This window comes from Macaca fascicularis, chromosome 4, assembly GCF_037993035.2.
Source record: "Macaca fascicularis isolate 582-1 chromosome 4, T2T-MFA8v1.1".
Taxonomy (NCBI): Eukaryota; Metazoa; Chordata; class Mammalia; order Primates; family Cercopithecidae; genus Macaca; species Macaca fascicularis.
Window position 1 is genome coordinate 39,894,104 of NC_088378.1, and position 17,607 is coordinate 39,911,710.

The 17,607-nt window shown below is 40.5% G+C and overlaps 1 protein-coding gene across 1 annotated transcript in view; it reads left to right on the forward strand.

The window, feature by feature from the left end:
- Nucleotides 1–16,331: 16,331 nt before the first annotated feature.
- PDE7B (phosphodiesterase 7B) overlaps nt 16,332–17,607 on the forward strand; it is a 330,410-nt gene continuing 329,134 nt past the window's right edge. The window contains exon 1 of the mRNA XM_005551917.5: nt 16,332–16,787. Coding sequence (XP_005551974.1) covers nt 16,767–16,787 — 21 coding nt within the window. The 5' untranslated portion in view covers nt 16,332–16,766. The remainder of the gene's footprint in view (nt 16,788–17,607) is intronic.

The following is a 17,607-nucleotide window of genomic DNA, read 5'->3' on the forward strand; positions in this document are numbered from 1 at the left end:
CCTAACTACACCAACTCTGCATATATTTTCCTTGTTCTTCCAAGGTCCCCAAAAGAAATATAATGAGGGAAGTTCCTGCTACTAGCAACCTTCTCTGAGACATAATGTCTTCTAGCTCTTCTTTAATGCTAGGTGCAGCATCTATTTTACTGCCCTGCCCATCAAAATCTTTTTCCTTTTGCAAAAGAAAAGGCTCATGTCTTGATCATTCAATAAAGTTATCAATTTTCTTTCCCTTGGATTCACATAATCTGCCCAGTTTAACTGCTGGGTTATTGGGTATGTGGTTGTAAGGACCCCCTTTTAGTCTCTGAATTACATGTTTGACTTACACATAACTTCTCCAGCAATCTCTTTTCCTCATCAATTCAGTCATTAGACAGCTATATATTGATGATCTATTACATGCCAGGTACTGTGCTAGGTGTTGGGAACACACTGCACAGCTATTTAAGTTTAGTCCAGTGGCCTCATAAAGCTTACTATCTAATAGTGGCCTGTTACTGAATACTTAAGTATTTGGATGGCTTTCTGAAAATACGGGTAAAGTATTTCCCTACTCACTAGAAGACTTGTAAAAAACAATGTGTGAGTTAAACTTGTTAAGTAGAATTCAGGTTTTAAATGCTTCGTACAGCTTGCTATTTTAGAGCCTTCTGCAAAGTTAATAATCAAACTCTAATTTTTAATATGAATTTTAACTTTAGCACTGATACATTTTCTTAATGTTGATCAATATTATAAGCACTCAAAAACACTCAAGCATTTAAAAATGCATAAAAAGAAAACCTTTGTAAATGGAATCTCTATTTAAATGCACTAAGAGTAAATGCTGTTTAAAGGAATCCTGATACAATATTGTAAGGAAAGTGGTTAATCATTAACTTAATTTTTACATGTGGACTTTTATTATAATTTCTATACTGTAGAAAGCAAAACTTTTAGCAATACAAAAACTGCAACCAATAAGAAAATACAAAATATACTTTGTTATAATAAAAAGAACACACCAGCAGTAGGCTACCAGAGAGCCTTCACCTGTTGTGTTCTGAAGAAGAAATCTTTCCCCAGAGCATCTGCCTCAGGGTCTATGTTGTGGTATGTATTAGTTTGTTGGTGCGGCTATAACAAAATACCCCAGATGGGTGGCTTAAATAACGGAAATTTATTTCCTCACAGTTCTGGAGGCTAGAAATCCAAGATCAGATGACAACAGGATTGATTTCTTCTGAGGCCTCTCTCCTGGGCTTATAGATGACTGTCTTTTTTTCTATCTTCACGTGGCCTTTCTTCTGTGACTGACTGTGTCGTAATCTCTTCTTATAAATGCACCAGTCATATTGGGTTACGGCCCACCTGCATAACCTCATTTTACCTTGTTTAATTACCTCTTTAAAGACCCTATCTCCAAATACAGTCACGTTCTGAGACACTGGGGGTTAAGACTTCAACATATGTGTTTTCTGGTTGAGGGAGGGACATGATTCAGCTATAACATGGCACGTCTCTAGATTAGAAAATTCCGGTTTGCGAGTAAGTAGCCATAGGAGTCACAATGCAAACTTTTTTTTTCTCCTATAAAAACTTCAGCATGAATTAGGTTATCAGACAACTGCTACATTCAGAATAGGCATTTCTAAAGATTTGTTGATGATATGATGACAGCTCTCACCTTGAAGAGCAGAGGATAGAGGAATAGAAAATGAACCCAGAAAATGGGTGAAAGATGGGGTTGGAAAAATGCCAGAAGGCATCGCTTCAAGAAGGCATGCTCACAGTGGCTGAGTGGAGGGCAGGCGAGAGATGCAGATAGCTCCGGAAGCCTGCAGGCTGAGGGGGAGCTCAGTTACTCAAGAGGAAGGGGTTAACCAAAGCTGAGTTGTGATTTACAAATTTGCCCTGATGGAGAATGTCTGATGATAAGCATTAAATAGCAAAGTTTAGAAGAAGTTCTTTTCTTCTTGTTTTCCAATTGTTCTTTCTACTGGACACTTTGCCATGATTCTGAGCTAAATTAGCCCTTTGGAGACATGATCATAAGATAGTCTGTTGATCTGGAAAACAGTTTTCATGAAAAACGAGATGGTAGAAGGAAAAGAGAAAACAATTTGAAATGCAAAGCACTGTAAATGCATAGGAGAAAAATCCAGTAGTAGGGCTGAATAGCTTTTGCTTATCGAATTTTAAGCAATTCATTCTTAAAGTATTTGGTTGTTAATGACATAAGTTATGAATCACAGTGGACATTCAATAAATATTTGTCAACATTATTTACATTATGCTTATGGAATGATTTTTTGGTAAATGAGTAACGATTCTTTTTTTTTTTGAGACAGGGTCTTACTCTGTCATTCAGGCTGAAGTGCATGGTTCAATCACAGTTCGCTGCAGCCTCAACTTTACTGACTCAGCTTCACTAGTACCTGGGACCACAGGCACATGCCACCATGCACAGCTAATTTGTTTTTATTTTTTGTAGAGACAGATTCTTGCTATGTCACCCAGGCTAGTCTCAAACTCCTGGACTCAAGTGGTCCTCCCACCTCAACCTCCCAGAGTGCTGAGATTACAGGTGTGAGCCACCATACTTGGCCCAGTTCTATTTTCAAAGGGATTAAAATGTGCTCTGACTGTATCACTATCTTATTGCCAGCAGGGAGAATTCAGATGAACAATCGTGTTATAATGAAGTGGAAAGAAGTTGGTATAAGATATAGCATCAATTGGCAGAAATAACAAGTTGCTAGATAGATTTGGACAGGTGGCACATGCCAGAGGGTCAGGTCTAGGACGATTTGAGAAGAGCACTGTACTGGGAGGAGGGACTGAGGGAATGATGAGCTGCCCCAACCTTACTGGGGGTGTTAGAGATTAAGTGTGTATGATCTTTCGAAAGCCTTAAAAATCCTGAATTTTGAAATTCTGTCTGTACTACCTTTCAGAAATCTCACAAAGTCTGCATTCTAAAACCCTGGTCCCAAAGGTTTTAGATAAGAGGCTATAGACTTGGACCAGTTTCTATTCCCACCTGCAATGTACAGTAGTTTCCTTGGCCCCATATTCTCATCCACATTTTTTATAGCCAGACTCTCTAAGTTTTATAAATCTAATGGAGACGTATTAATGTGCAATTGTGTATCTTATTATTTTTTACAGGTTCAGACTTCTTTCCATCGATCCTTTGTTTTTTTACTCTATTTATAATGTATTTGATCTTACAGGAGACTATAATTTTGATGTTAGCTACTTTGCCCATTTTCTTTGTGGCCTTTACCTTTATGTCTTTTGTAGGAAGGTCTTTTGCTATGGATCATTGGTATATCCAATCAAATATTTTCTGACAATTTGACAGGTTTGGTTTTTCATGTTTAAGTCTTTAATTGCAATTTATATTTGTATAATGGATTTTGGAATGAATCTAAGTTTAACGTGGTTGGGTGTTATATTTTTCAGATGGCTAGCCTTGTTCTAACATCATTTACTAACTATTCCATTTCTTCTCCACTCATTAAATCATCAACTTTATCTTTTACTAAATTTTTATATACATGTTGATTCACTTTTAGACTTTTTTCTGTTCAATTTTTTAAAAATTGTAGATAACTACACCAATATTGCAATACTTTACAATGTACAGCTATTTAATCGCTATAAAAGACGTCTTCTTCTATTTTTCTCTAAGCAGATTTAACATTGTTGACTATATTGTACATAGTTTTCCTTGGATACTGTGATACCACATCCTTCTTTTTATCCTCATATATTGCCACTTCTCAATTTTATAATAGGCTTATCCTCCTTTCAATACTGGTATTCTTTTCCGTTTTCCCCCAGACCCTCTTCTCTCCTCACTCTAAGCACACTTCATGAGCTAATGTGCTTAATTTCACCAATATGATGCTACCCAAAACTGTTCTTCTAGCCCAAGTTTGTTTGCTTTGTTTTGTTTTGCTAAGTTTCATAGCCACATATCCATCTTCACTTTGATGTTAGGTTCAAAAGTGAACTTATCATCTTCCTTGCCTGATATAGTTTAGATATTTGTTCCCTCCATATCGCATGTTGAAATTTAATCCCCATTGTTAGAGGTGGCGCCTAGTGGGAGATGTTTGGATCATGGCAGCAGATCCCTCATGAATAGTTTGGTGACGTCTTTGCAGTAATAAGTTCTTACTCTACTAGTTCTTGCAAGAACTGATTGTTAAAAAGAAACTGTCAGCCATGATGGTGGCACATGCCTGTAGTCTCATCTACTTGGAAAGCCAAGGCAAAAGGATTGTTTGAGCCCAGGAGTGTGACGCTGCAATGAGCTATGATCACACCACTGCACTCCAGCCTTGGCAGCAGAGTGACACCCTGTCCCAAAAAAAAGGGAAATAAAAGAAAATGGTTTTGGACAGGAACGGTGGCTTACACCTGTAATTCCAGCATTTCGGGAGACCAAGGCAGCAGGATTGCTTGAGGCCAGGAGTTCAAGACCAGCCTGGGCAACATAGCAAGACCCTCTCTCTAAAAAAAAAAATTTTTTTTTAAAGAGAATATAGACAGTTGAATTGCAAAGGAAAGAAAATGACTAAAAATGGTCATTTCTATAAGTGATGGATCATGGGCTATTTAAGAAGATTTAGGATGAAAGTGAAAATAAAATAAGGTTACTCCTTTTAGATTTTAACTAATAAATTTTAGAAAGTGGGGTCATTTCAAATGCTGTTCTTCAAAGAACACTTTGAAGTATTTGTTAAATAATGGTGCCTCTGCAGACAAGTTAGTATTTTAAACTTAGTAGTCTTAGATTAATATTACTGTGTTTGGTGGAGATAATCGGATAGATACTGGGAAAGACATTGACATAGACATGGACATGCATATAGATATAGGTGTACGTATATCCCTGAAGTTTTCTCAAGCTACAAAGGGTGAAGTATTTGTATCATGGGAGAAGACAGTCAGCAGTTACGTCTAGGAAATGGGGACGCTGGACATTGAATTTGTTAGGACACTTCCTATCATGAGTAACAGAAAGCCAACTTAACCTCAGACAAAAAAGAAAATTCACTGACTATCATGACTGACTGTATTAGTCCGTTTGGGCTGTCATAACACAATACCACAGACTGAGTGGCTTAAACAACAGAGATTTATTTTCTCACAGTTCTGGAGAATGGAAGTCCAAGAATAAGATGCCAGCAGTGGTATCTGGTATCTGGTGAGGGCTCTTTTCCTGGTTTGCAGACAGATACCTTCTCTCTGTGTACTCACATGGTGGAGAGACAGAGACCCCTTGTGTCTCTTCTTCCTCTTTTGAGGGCATCAGCCCCATCAGATTAGGAACTCGCCCTTTTGACCTCATTTAAGACACTTGTCTGCTTATAAGCCCTATCTCCAAATACATTAGAGGTAAGGACTTCACCATATGACTTAGGGAGGAGGCATAATTTAATCCATAGCACCAACTGTTTGAACTTGATTTCTGAGAGACCATTATCTTGGCTGTGCATCTGCCTTCATGGTGCTCCTTCTTGATCTCCTTTGCTGGATCCTCCTCAATTTCACATTACTTCAACAGAGTTTAGCCTTGAGTCTATTCTCATTCCCTAAGTGATCTCATGCCCTCTCATAGCTTTCAATACTATTTCATTTGTCCGTGGTGCTCCAGAGTCCTATATAAGCTGCCTACATAAGATTTATACTTGGATGTCTCATAGATATTGCAAAGGTAACATGCTATCTAGCATCACCTTAGTTAATGACAACTAAACTCAAATAGGCCCTAGTGCTCTTGGCCATCATATTATATTTCTCTGGTAATTTGGGCTCTTTACTCTGTTGGATGACATTTTATATCTCCTTTCCTCAAACCTTCATCACCTCCCCATCCACTCTCTTAGACAATTGTTATTTCACTGAGAAATTAGAAGTCACAGAGAATGTTCACGTACAATGATGGTTGCATTGCCATTGCAACCCACCTACCAACACCTGTACCATTTACTTTGCTTTGCCTTCTATGTCTATGGATGAAACATTCACACTCTTTTCCAAAGCCAGTAACTCTGCTAGTTATATATCGCTGCTGAAGCAAACTAACACTAAATTAGTCCCTGTTTCTCTAGGTGGGTTTGGCTAGGTACTTTGCTTAAAATCTCACAAGGCAAGAAAGCAAGGTGTCAGTAGGGCTGTATTATTTTCTGGAAGCGCCAGGGAAGACTCTGTTTCCAAGTTCATTCAGGTTGTTGGCAAATCCAGTTCCTCGCAGTCGTAGGACTTAGGTGGCTCTTTTCTTGCTAGCTGTTAGTTGGGGGTCCAGTCTTTACTAGTAGAGACCTCTTTTGGGTCCTTGCACATGGCTCACAACTGAAAGAGACAGCAGCATTGTGTGAATCCTTCTCAAACTTGGAATCTCTCTGATTTCTGCTGCATCTCTCTTCTGCTTCCAGCCAGAAAAATCTGCTTTTAAGGTTTCATGTGATTAGATTGGGCACACTCAGATAATCCGGGATAAAATCTCCCTACTTTAAGATCCAGAACCTCAATTAAATCTGCAAAGTCCCTTTTGCCATGCAATTTAACATGTCCCCAGGTTCCAGGAATTAGAGTGTGGACATATCTGGAGGGCATGTAGCCTATCACAAATTCGATTTGTGCCCCAGCAATTTCCTCCCTCTCTTCCGCATCACCAATTATTCCCCTCAACTGCATTGTTTTCCATCAGTGTACAACATGCTGATATTCCCTTCCAATGACTGCTCCATTTCTCTGCTCTCTTTGGGGCAAAACACCTTGAAATAATTGCCTAGACTCTCTGTTCCCAATTCTTCTTTCGTTTTCCTTAACCTTTCAACTTTCTACTACACTCAACCTTCTTTTGTTAAAAAGAAACAAATAATTACACATTCTAAGTTTAAGGGTCAATTTTCAGTCTTTATTTAAGTGTCATTTAACACAACTGATGATTGAAATGTTTAATTTACCTTCTAAGAAACCATCCTCTCTTGGTTTTTCTTATACTTTCTGGAGGCTCCTTGTCAGTCTCCCTTGCTAGTCCTTCTTTTTTTTTTTTTTTTTTTTTTAATTTATTTATTATTATTATACTTTAAGTTGTAGGGTACATGTGCATAACGTGCAGGTTTGTTACATATGTATACTTGTGCCATGTTGCTGTGCTGCACCCATCAACTCGTCATTTACATCAGGTATAACTCCCAATGCAATCCCTCCCCCCTCCCCCCTCCCCATGATAGGCCCCGGTGTGTGATGTTCCCCTTCCTGAGTCCGAGTGATCTCATTGTTCAGTTCCCACCTATGAGTGAGAACATGCGGTGTTTGGTTTTCTGTTCTTGTGATAGTTTGCTAAGAATGATGGATTCCAGCTGCATCCAAGTCCCTACAAAGGACTCAAACTCATCCTTTTTTATGGCTGCATAGTATTCCATGGTGTATATGTGCCACATTTTCTTAATCCAATCTGTCACTGATGGACATTTGGGTTGATTCCAAGTCTTTGCTATTGTGAATAGTGCTGCAATAAACATACGTGTGCATGTGTCTTTATAGCAGCATAATTTGTAATCCTTTGGGTATATACCCAGTAATGGGATGGCTGGGTCATATGGTACATCTAGTTCTAGATCCTTGAGGAATCGCCATACTGTTTTCCATAATGGTTGAACTAGTTTACAATCCCACCAACAGTGTAAAAGTGTTCCTATTTCTCCACATCCTCTCCAGCACCTGTTGTTTCCTGACTTTTTAATGATTGCCATTCTAACTGGTGTGAGATGGTATCTCATGGTGGTTTTGATTTGCATTTCTCTGATGGCCAGTGATGATGAGCATTTTTTCATGTGTCTGTTGGCTGTATGAATGTCTTCTTTTGAGAAATGTCTGTTCATGTCCTTTGCCCACTTTTTGATGGGGTTGTTTGTTTTTTTCTTGTAAATTTGTTTGAGTTCTTTGTAGGTTCTGGATATTAGCCCTTTGTCAGATGAGTAGATTGCAAAAATTTTCTCCCATTCTGTAGGTTGCCTGTTCACTCTGATGGTAGTGTCTTTTGCTGTGCAGAAGCTCTTTAGTTTAATGAGATCCCATTTGTCAATTTTGGCTTTTGCTGCTGTTGCTTTTGGTGTTTTAGACATGAAATCTTTGCCCATGCCTATGTCCTGAATGGTACTACCTAGGTTTTCCTCTAGGATTTTTATGGTATTAGGTCTAACATTTAAGTCTCTAATCCATCTTGAATTAATTTTCGTATAAGGAGTAAGGAAAGGATCCAGTTTCAGCTTTCTACTTATGGCTAGCCAATTTTCCCAGCACCATTTATTAAATAGGGAATCCTTTCCCCATTTCTTGTTTCTCTCAGGTTTGTCAAAGATCAAATGGCTGTAGATGTGTGGTATTATTTCTGAGGACTCTGTTCTGTTCCATTGGTCTATATCTCTGTTTTGGTACCAGTACCATGCTGTTTTGGTTACTGTAGCCTTGTAGTATAGTTTGAAGTCAGGTAGCGTGATACCTCCAGCTTTGTTCTTTTGGCTTAGGATTGTCTTGGAGATGCGGGCTCTTTTTTGGTTCCATATGAACTTTAAAGCAGTTTTTTCCAATTCTGTGAAGAAACTCATTGGTAGCTTGATGGGGATGGCATTGAATCTATAAATTACCTTGGGCAGTATGGCCATTTTCACAATATTGATTCTTCCTATCCATGAGCATGGTATGTTCTTCCATTTGTTTGTGTCCTCTTTGATTTCACTGAGCAGTGGTTTGTAGTTCTCCTTGAAGAGGTCCTTTACATCCCTTGTAAGTTGGATTCCTAGGTATTTGATTCTCTTTGAAGCAATTGTGAATGGAAGTTCATTCCTGATTTGGCTCTCTGTTTGTCTGTTACTGGTGTATAAGAATGCTTGTGATTTTTGCACATTAATTTTGTATCCTGAGACTTTGCTGAAGTTGCTTATCAGCTTAAGGAGATTTTGGGCTGAGACAATGGGGTTTTCTAAATATACAATCATGTCATCTGCAAACAGGGACAATTTGACTTCTTCTTTTCCTAACTGAATACCCTTGATTTCTTTCTCTTGCCTGATTGCCCTAGCCAGAACTTCCAACACTATGTTGAATAGGAGTGGTGAGAGAGGGCATCCCTGTCTTGTGCCAGTTTTCAAAGGGAATTTTTCCAGTTTTTGCCCATTCAGTATGATATTGGCTGTGGGTTTGTCATAAATAGCTCTTATTATTTTGAGGTACGTTCCATCAATACCGAATTTATTGAGCGTTTTTAGCATGAAGGGCTGTTGAATTTTGTCAAAAGCCTTTTCTGCATCAATTGAGATAATCATGTGGTTCTTGTCTTTGGTTCTGTTTATATGCTGGATTATGTTTATTGATTTGCAAATGTTGAACCAGCCTTGCATCCCAGGGATGAAGCCCACTTGATCATGGTGGATAAGCTTTTTGATGTGTTGCTGAATCCGGTTTGCCAGTATTTTATTGAGGATTTTTGCATCGATGTTCATCAGGGATATTGGTCTAAAATTCTCTTTTTTTGTTGTGTCTCTGCCAGGCTTTGGTATCAGGATGATGTTGGCCTCATAAAATGAGTTAGGGAGGATTCCCTCTTTTTCTATTGATTGGAATAGTTTCAGAAGGAATGGTACCAACTCCTCTTTGTACCTCTGGTAGAATTCAGCTGTGAATCCATCTGGTCCTGGACTTTTTTTGGTTGGTAGGCTATTAATTGTTGCCTCAATTTCAGAGCCTGCTATTGGTCTATTCAGGGATTCAACTTCTTCCTGGTTTAGTCTTGGAAGAGTGTAAGTGTCCAGGAAATTATCCATTTCTTCTAGATTTTCCAGTTTATTTGCGTAGAGGTGTTTATAGTATTCTCTGATGGTAGTTTGTATTTCTGTGGGGTCGGTGGTGATATCCCCTTGATCATTTTTAATTGCGTCGATTTGATTCTTCTCTCTTTTCTTCTTTATTAGTCTGGCTAGTGGTCTGTCAATTTTGTTCATCTTTTCAAAAAACCAACTCCTGGATTCATTGATTTTTTGGAGGGTTTTTTGTGTTTCTATCTCCTTCAGTTCTGCTCTGATCTTAGTTATTTCTTGCCTTCTGCTAGCTTTCGAATGTGTTTGCTCTTGCTTCTCTAGTTCTTTTAATTGCGATGTTAGAGTGTCAATTTTAGATCTTTCCTGCTTTCTCTTGTGGGCATTTAGTGCTATAAATTTCCCTCTACACACTGCTTTAAATGTGTCCCAGAGATTCTGGTATGTTGTATCTTTGTTCTCATTGGTTTCAAAGAACATCTTTATTTCTGCCTTCATTTCGTTATGTACCCAGTAGTCATTCAGGAGCAGGTTGTTCAGTTTCCATGTAGTTGAGCGGTTTTGATTGAGTTTCTTAGTCCTGATTTCTAGTTTGATTGCACTGTGGTCTGAGAGACAGTTTGTTATAATTTCTGTTCTTGTACATTTGCTGAGGAGTGCTTTACTTCCAATTACGTGGTCAATTTTGGAGTAAGTATGATGTGGTGCTGAGAAGAGTGTATATTCTGTTGATTTGGGGTGGAGAGTTCTATAGATGTCTATTAGGTCTGCTTGCTGCAGAGATGAGTTCAATTCCTGGATATCCTTGTTAACTTTCTGTCTCGTTGATCTGTCTAATGTTGACAGTGGAGTGTTGAAGTCTCCCATTATTATTGTATGGGAGTCTAAGTCTCTTTGTAAGTCTCTAAGGACTTGCTTTATGAATCTGGGTGCTCCTGTATTGGGTGCATATATATTTAGGATAGTTAGCTCTTCCTGTGAATTGATCCCTTTACCATTATGTAATGGCCTTCTTTGTCTCTTTTGATCTTTGATGGTTTAAAGTCTGTTTTATCAGAGACTAGTATTGCAACCCCTGCTTTTTTTTGTTCTCCATTTGCTTGGTAAATCTTCCTCCATCCCTTTATTTTGAGCCTATGTATGTCTCTGCGTGTGAGATGGGTCTCCTGAATACAGCAGACTGATGGGTCTTGACTCTTTATCCAGTTTGCCAGTCTGTGTCTTTTAATTGGAGCATTTAGTCCATTTACATTTAAGGTTAAGATTGTTATGTGTGAACTTGATCCTGCCATTATGATATTAACTGGTTATTTTGCTCATTAGTTGATGCAGTTTCTTCCTAGCCTCAATGGTCTTTACATTTTGGCATGTTTTTGCAATGGCTGGTACCGGTTGTTCCTTTCCATGTTTAGTGCTTCCTTCAGGATCTCTTGTAAGGCAGGCCTAGTGGTGACAAAATCTCTAAGCATTTGCTTATCTGTAAAGGATTTTATTTCTCCTTCACTTATGAAACTTAGTTTGGCTGGATATGAAATTCTGGGTTTAAAATTCTTTTCTTTAAGAATGTTGAATATTGGCCCCCACTCTCTTCTGGCTTGGAGAGTTTCTGCTGAGAGATCTGCTGTTAGTCTGATGGGCTTCCCTTTGTGGGTAACCCGACCTTTCTCTCTGGCTGCCCTTAAGATTTTTTCCTTCATTTCAACTTTGGTGAATCTGGCAATTATGTGTCTTGGAGTTGCTCTTCTCGAGGAGTATCTTTGTGGCGTTCTCTGTATTTCCTGGATTTGAATGTTGGCCTGCCCTACTAGGTTGGGGAAGTTCTCCTGGATGATATCCTGAAGAGTGTTTTCCAACTTGGTTCCATTTTCCCCCTCACTTTCAGGCACCCCAATCAGACGTAGATTTGGTCTTTTTACATAATCCCATACTTCTTGCAGGCTTTGTTCGTTTCTTTTTCTTCTTTTTTCTTTTGGTTTCTCTTCTCGCTTCATTTCATTCATTTGATCCTCAATCGCTGATACTCTTTCTTCCAGTTGATCGAGTCGGTTACTGAAGCTTGTGCATTTGTCACGTATTTCTCGTGTCATGGTTTTCATCTCTTTCATTTCGTTTAGGACCTTCTCTGCATTAATTACTCTAGCCATCAATTCTTCCACTTTTTTTTCAAGATTTTTAGTTTCTTTGCGCTGGGTACGTAACTCCTCCTTTAGCTCTGAGAAATTTGATGGACTGAATCCTTCTTCTCTCATCTCGTCAAAGTCATTCTCCGTCCAGCTTTGATCCGTTGCTGGCGATGAGCTGCGCTCCTTTGCCGGGGGAGATGCGCTCTTATTTTTTGAATTTCCAGCTTTTCTGCCCTGCTTTTTCCCCATCTTTGTGGTTTTATCTGCCTCTGGTCTTTGATGATGGTGATGTACTGATGGGGTTTTGGTGTAGGTGTCCTTCCTGTTTGATAGTTTTCCTTCTAACAGTCAGGACCCTCAGCTGTAGGTCTGTTGGAGATTGCTTGAGGTCCACTCCAGACCCTGTTTGCCTGGGTATCAGCAGCAGAGGCTGCAGAAGATAGAATATTTCTGAACAGCGAGTGTACCTGTCTGATTCTTGCTTTGGAAGCTTCCTCTCAGGGGTGTACTCCTCCCTGTGACGTGTGGGGTGTCAGACTGCCCCTAGTGGGGGATGTCTCCCAGTTAGGCTACTCAGGGGTCAGGGACCCGCTTGAGCAGGGAGTCTGTCCCTTCTCAGATCTCAACCTCCGTGTTGGGAGATCCACTGCTCTCTTCAAAGCTGTCAGACAGAGTCGTTTGCGTCTGTGCAGAGGTGTCTGTGTGTCTTAGTTTACTGTGCCCTGTCCCCAGAGGTGGAGTCTACAGAGACAGGCAGGTTTCCTTGGTCTGCTGTGAGCTCCACCCAGTTCGAGCTTCCCAGCAGCTTTGTTTACCTACTTAAGCCTCAGCAATGGCGGACGCCCCTCCCCCAGCCTCGCTGCTGCCTTGCCGGTAGATCACAGACTGCTGCGCTAGCAACGAGGGAGGCTCCGTGGGTGTGGGACCCTCCCGGCCAGGTGTGGGATATGATCTCCTGGTGTGCCTGTTTCCTAAAGCGCAGTATTGGGGTGGGAGTTACCCGATTTTCCAGGTGTTGTGTGTCTCAGTTCCCCTGGCTAGGAAAAGGGACTCCCTTCCCCCTTGCGCTTCCCAGGTGAGGCAATGCCTCGCCCTGCTTCAGCTCTCGCTGGTCGGGCTGCAGCAGCTGATCAGCTCCGATCGTCCGGCACTCCCCAGTGAGATGAACCCAGTACCTCAGTTGAAAATGCAGAAATCACCGGTCTTCTGTGTCGCTGGCGCTGGGAGTTGGAGACTGGAGCTGCTCCTATTCGGCCATCTTGCTCGCTAGTCCTTCTTTATATTCTTGACAACATAATCATGGACTGCCTGCAGCTCTTCTATCTGCACTCATTCCCTTGGTAATCTTATCTAATTTCATGGCTTTAAGTACTACAGGTATACAGTGACTTCCAAATTTATATCTTTAGCCCAGAACTGTCTCTTAAACTCCATGCTTATATATTCCACTGCCTAGTCAACATCTCCATGTAGATATCTTACAGGCAAGGTTAACATAGTCAGTATCAAACTCTTCATCTTTCCCACAAAACCTGCTCCTCCCACCATCTCTTGGTCAGTGCTAGCTCTGTTCTTTTACTTGATGGAACCCCACATTTTGGAGATGTCATTGGCTCCTCTCACTAATCTCCCTCCTTTATACTTAGCACCCAATCCATTTAACAAGTCTTACTGTCCTTAACACCAACACATAATTAGAAGTAAACCACTTCTAGCCACCTCCACCAAAGCATCGTGGTAGACACCACGAGGATGTCTGGCTTGTTTATTGCAGTATATCCTTTATCACACTCTCTTCTACCTTGACCTCCACATGGTTGCCAGAGCGATCCTGTCATGACGTAAGTCAGATTGCTTCATTCCTCTCCTTAAAGCCCTGTTTCATGCAGACAGGAAGCCAAAGTCCTTAAATGACCTAGAAAACTCTCCATGATCTGTCACCTCTGCACCCATTGCCATCTCCTACTACTTACCAGCCAAATACTCCAGTCCCCAGAGCCTTGTACTTGATGTCCTCTTGTTTAAAATGCTCTCCCTATGCCTCCCTCATCAACTTCCCATTTGTGTCCAACATCACCTTTGCAGTGGCACCTTCTCTGCATACTCACTTTAATATTGCAAGCCTCTATCTGACTAGTGACCCTTCCCTCTCCTGTTTTTTGCTTCACAACATTATTACCACCCAATATCCTATATAAATTTTTTATTTGTTGTTATGACCATTCTCCTTTCAGAAGAATCTAAGTTTCATGGGGTCAAAGAATTACGTGTTGGAGGGTGTGTATGTGTATTACATGTTTTCACTGCATTCTCCCCAGCACCTAGAACAGTGCCTGGAACAGAGTACACAATCAAATATCTGTTGCTGTTCAGTGAAGGTCCAGATCTGTTCTTTATTTCACCTCAAAACCAGGCTCTTTTCCCAGGCTTCCCCATGTCAGTAAATGGCAACTCTAGTTTGCCCAAGCCAGGAACCTGGAAATTACTCTTGATTCCTCTCTTTTTCTCACACCTCTCATCTTCAAATACTGCCAATGCTCTCTGCAAATACACAGGCCCCTTTCCAAAATCTGGCCCTCCCACCTTCTCCACTGCTCTCACCCAAGTCCAAGCCATGATGCGCTCTCACTTAGGTTAGCACAGTGGCCTCATTTATCAGTCTCCCTGCTTCTACTCTTGCTCCCTAGGAGTCTATCTTCCACAGAGAAAAGAGAAATCTCTTCAGAATTCGTGTCGAATCATAAACATTCCTCAATTCAAAACACTGTGATAGGTAGGTTTTCACCTTGGAATAAAATCTAAGTCCTGTGTATGGCCTGTAAGACATGTCCTGATCTTGTCTCAGACATACCTTCTGAAACTTCTTTCTTCCCTTTGCTCATTCTCTTCGAGCCGCTCTATTTCCCTTCCTGTTCCTCGCCTCTGCCAAGCACTCACCTGTTGTGGGACCTTTACATGGCTTCCTTTGCGTGGGATGTAGAGGCCCACAGTACCTGCTGTGTCCCATCATTCAGGCCTCTGCTCCAAGTTGCTTTATCAGAGGGCTGCCCTGATCATCTTTCCTAAAATAGCAAACACACACCACACACACACATGCACGTGTACACACACACCTCATTCTCCCACCTTATTTTGAAGCCCTCATTACCACCTGACATTATACTTTTACTTATTTTTCTTTGGCAATTTCCCTGCTTCTCCAAAATGTAGACTCCATGGGGGAAAAGAACCATCTGTTTTGTTCACTGTTGTAACTTCAACACCAAAGATAAACCCCAACAGTTACAGGGTTGCTTAATCCTAGTGCCTAGCCTCTCTGGGATATAGAAATACTTTCTTTCTCAAAGAAACAATATTAGCATTTGAAAAAGGAATGTGGACTTTCCGTAGTGTTGTGCCCACCCTTAAAACATTGTCTGCCTCAGAGCAATGGAGAAATCTGATTGGCCTCTGTGGGTCCCATGCCCCCTTGTGGCTCTGTTGTAGGAATGGGGCTGGGGGGAAAGTCCATGCAATCCATAGAAGAGAGGAAAGTTCTGCCCCCCATGCTCCCCAAGAAAAGGGCTGTGAGCAGAATTCGGGATGGGGAAAAGGAGGATGATGTGGGGGAGGCAGAAACAACAGATGGCAACTATGGAGATTTTTCCAGAGTGGGAAGAGTAACCCAGGGATAAGCTGGGATCCCTGGTAAGGGAAGTATTCCTAAATAACTGGACCTTCATGCTTTTTGGGAAAGAACATGCTGAGGCCCCAGGAACACCTGCATGGCATCACCATAGCCCTGTTTCTTGAATGACTCCTGCTGGCATCAGGAGGCACCTCCCTGACAGGGACAAGCCTGAGGCTTCACCACAGAAGCTGGAGGAAATGCAGGGACCCATGGCACAAACTGACACCGGAGTTCTATGTTTCATTGCACATCATTTTGTTCACCAGTGCATTTGCACGATTCTGCCTCTATGGCTATCAAGATTAATTAACAACCCATTTTTAGGTACGAGTAAAAATGAATTAGGTAAAAAAAAAAAAAAAAAAAAAAAGCAACAGCTGCCAAGTGAGCATGTAGCACACATTCACAGATGGAAAAAATCTACATCTTGCTGCTATGATTTAGCTCAGGGTTTTATATTTAATTTTTGTTTTGTTTTGCTTTTGTTTTTATACACCTCACCACAAGGTATTTTAAATTCTTTAAATGTATTCCTGAATATAGAAAATGTTTCTTGGGCTCTCCTGAGAGTGGGGTGCCCAGGCTGACCACAGGCACACACACATTCTTCCCATAGTACAGTACTTTCAAATTAATAGCACATGCAGAGGAAAAACTAAACCCTTTGACGTCACTCTTGAAATGAGGAAACATAAACAGAAAAGGCTCCACTCCAGTAAGCTGCCAGAGTTGAAGCCGATTGGTCTCTGCTTTTCCTTGCCTGTGGCAACTGACAGCACCTCCCAGCCTAGCAGGCCGGCGGCTGCTCACCCAGCCAGTCAGTTGGTCTGGGTACTGCAGCAGACTCGGCTCTGTCCCAGCACTTGTCTAGGAGAAAAGTGGTGTTACTCACCCAGGGAGAGTCTCTTTCTACCTTCCCTCTTTCTCGATCTCCTTGTGTGCTTTTGTGTATCTTTATTCCTTTCCTTTTTTTTTCCTTTTTTTCTTTTTCTTTTTTTTCTTTCTTTCTTTTTTTTTTTTTTTTTACTTAATTATATTCCTAATCCTGGATGAAGTTGCTGGATTCTGCAGCACAAGTCTTCATGAACAAGCAGCACCGCTCAGAGATTTCACGGCTTTCAAAGGTCACAGAACTGCCACTATGGTTAAATGTCTTGTTTAATGGTTGAGGTATGTACAACAAATTTAAGCGGCAAGCTCAGTTTTCTCGAGAGAATAGAGTCACAGAGAGATGGCAGGATTTTTATTTAAAATGAACCTGTACATATATATATTTTTTGTCTGTGATTGTTACTACAGCAACCAGCTTTTGAATTTCCTTCCTTTTTCTAGGCGAACTGACTAAACATTATCACTTACCCTGAATTAACCGTTTAAGGGCAACAGGGTTTCATTCCAACCAGTGTAATGAAACTCCGGCATTTTCACTGCACTTTGAGCCCACACTGAGGTGGTCTTTAAAAAAAAAAAAAAAAAAGCATTATTTTTTCTCCAACATAAATCTTGGAGTTGGGTAATTTTGATTTTTGGTGGGACAGGATAGGAAAATGCTGGTAAAGGGATTGGTAAGGTTTGCAGAACAGGGAAGCAGGAAATTAGTTCTTTTCTTGAGTTTTTCATGTTGGTTGATAGCAGACTTCAAGATGAAGAAATTAGTGGCAAGAAGGGAAGAAACTGATCGTGAGACTGAAGGTAGAAAAAAATCAATAGAAGATGTCCAAAAAATGAATTCTGAAAAAAAATTCTTCATCACCTTGTTGCATTTTTCAAAAAAATGTTTTGGATTCAGAAGTCCAGGAGAGATGCAAATACTAAGTTATATGACCAGAAATTTAGATACTATTATTTATAAAGGAAAGTAAAACTTCTTTATTACCACTGCAAATTTGCTAATTATCTTTTCCTACAATAGTTGAAAATGGAGTCATATTCAATTAGGGGCTTAAGTGATTGAGCCTGGGGACTAATTAACCATTTAAAAATTCTGTTC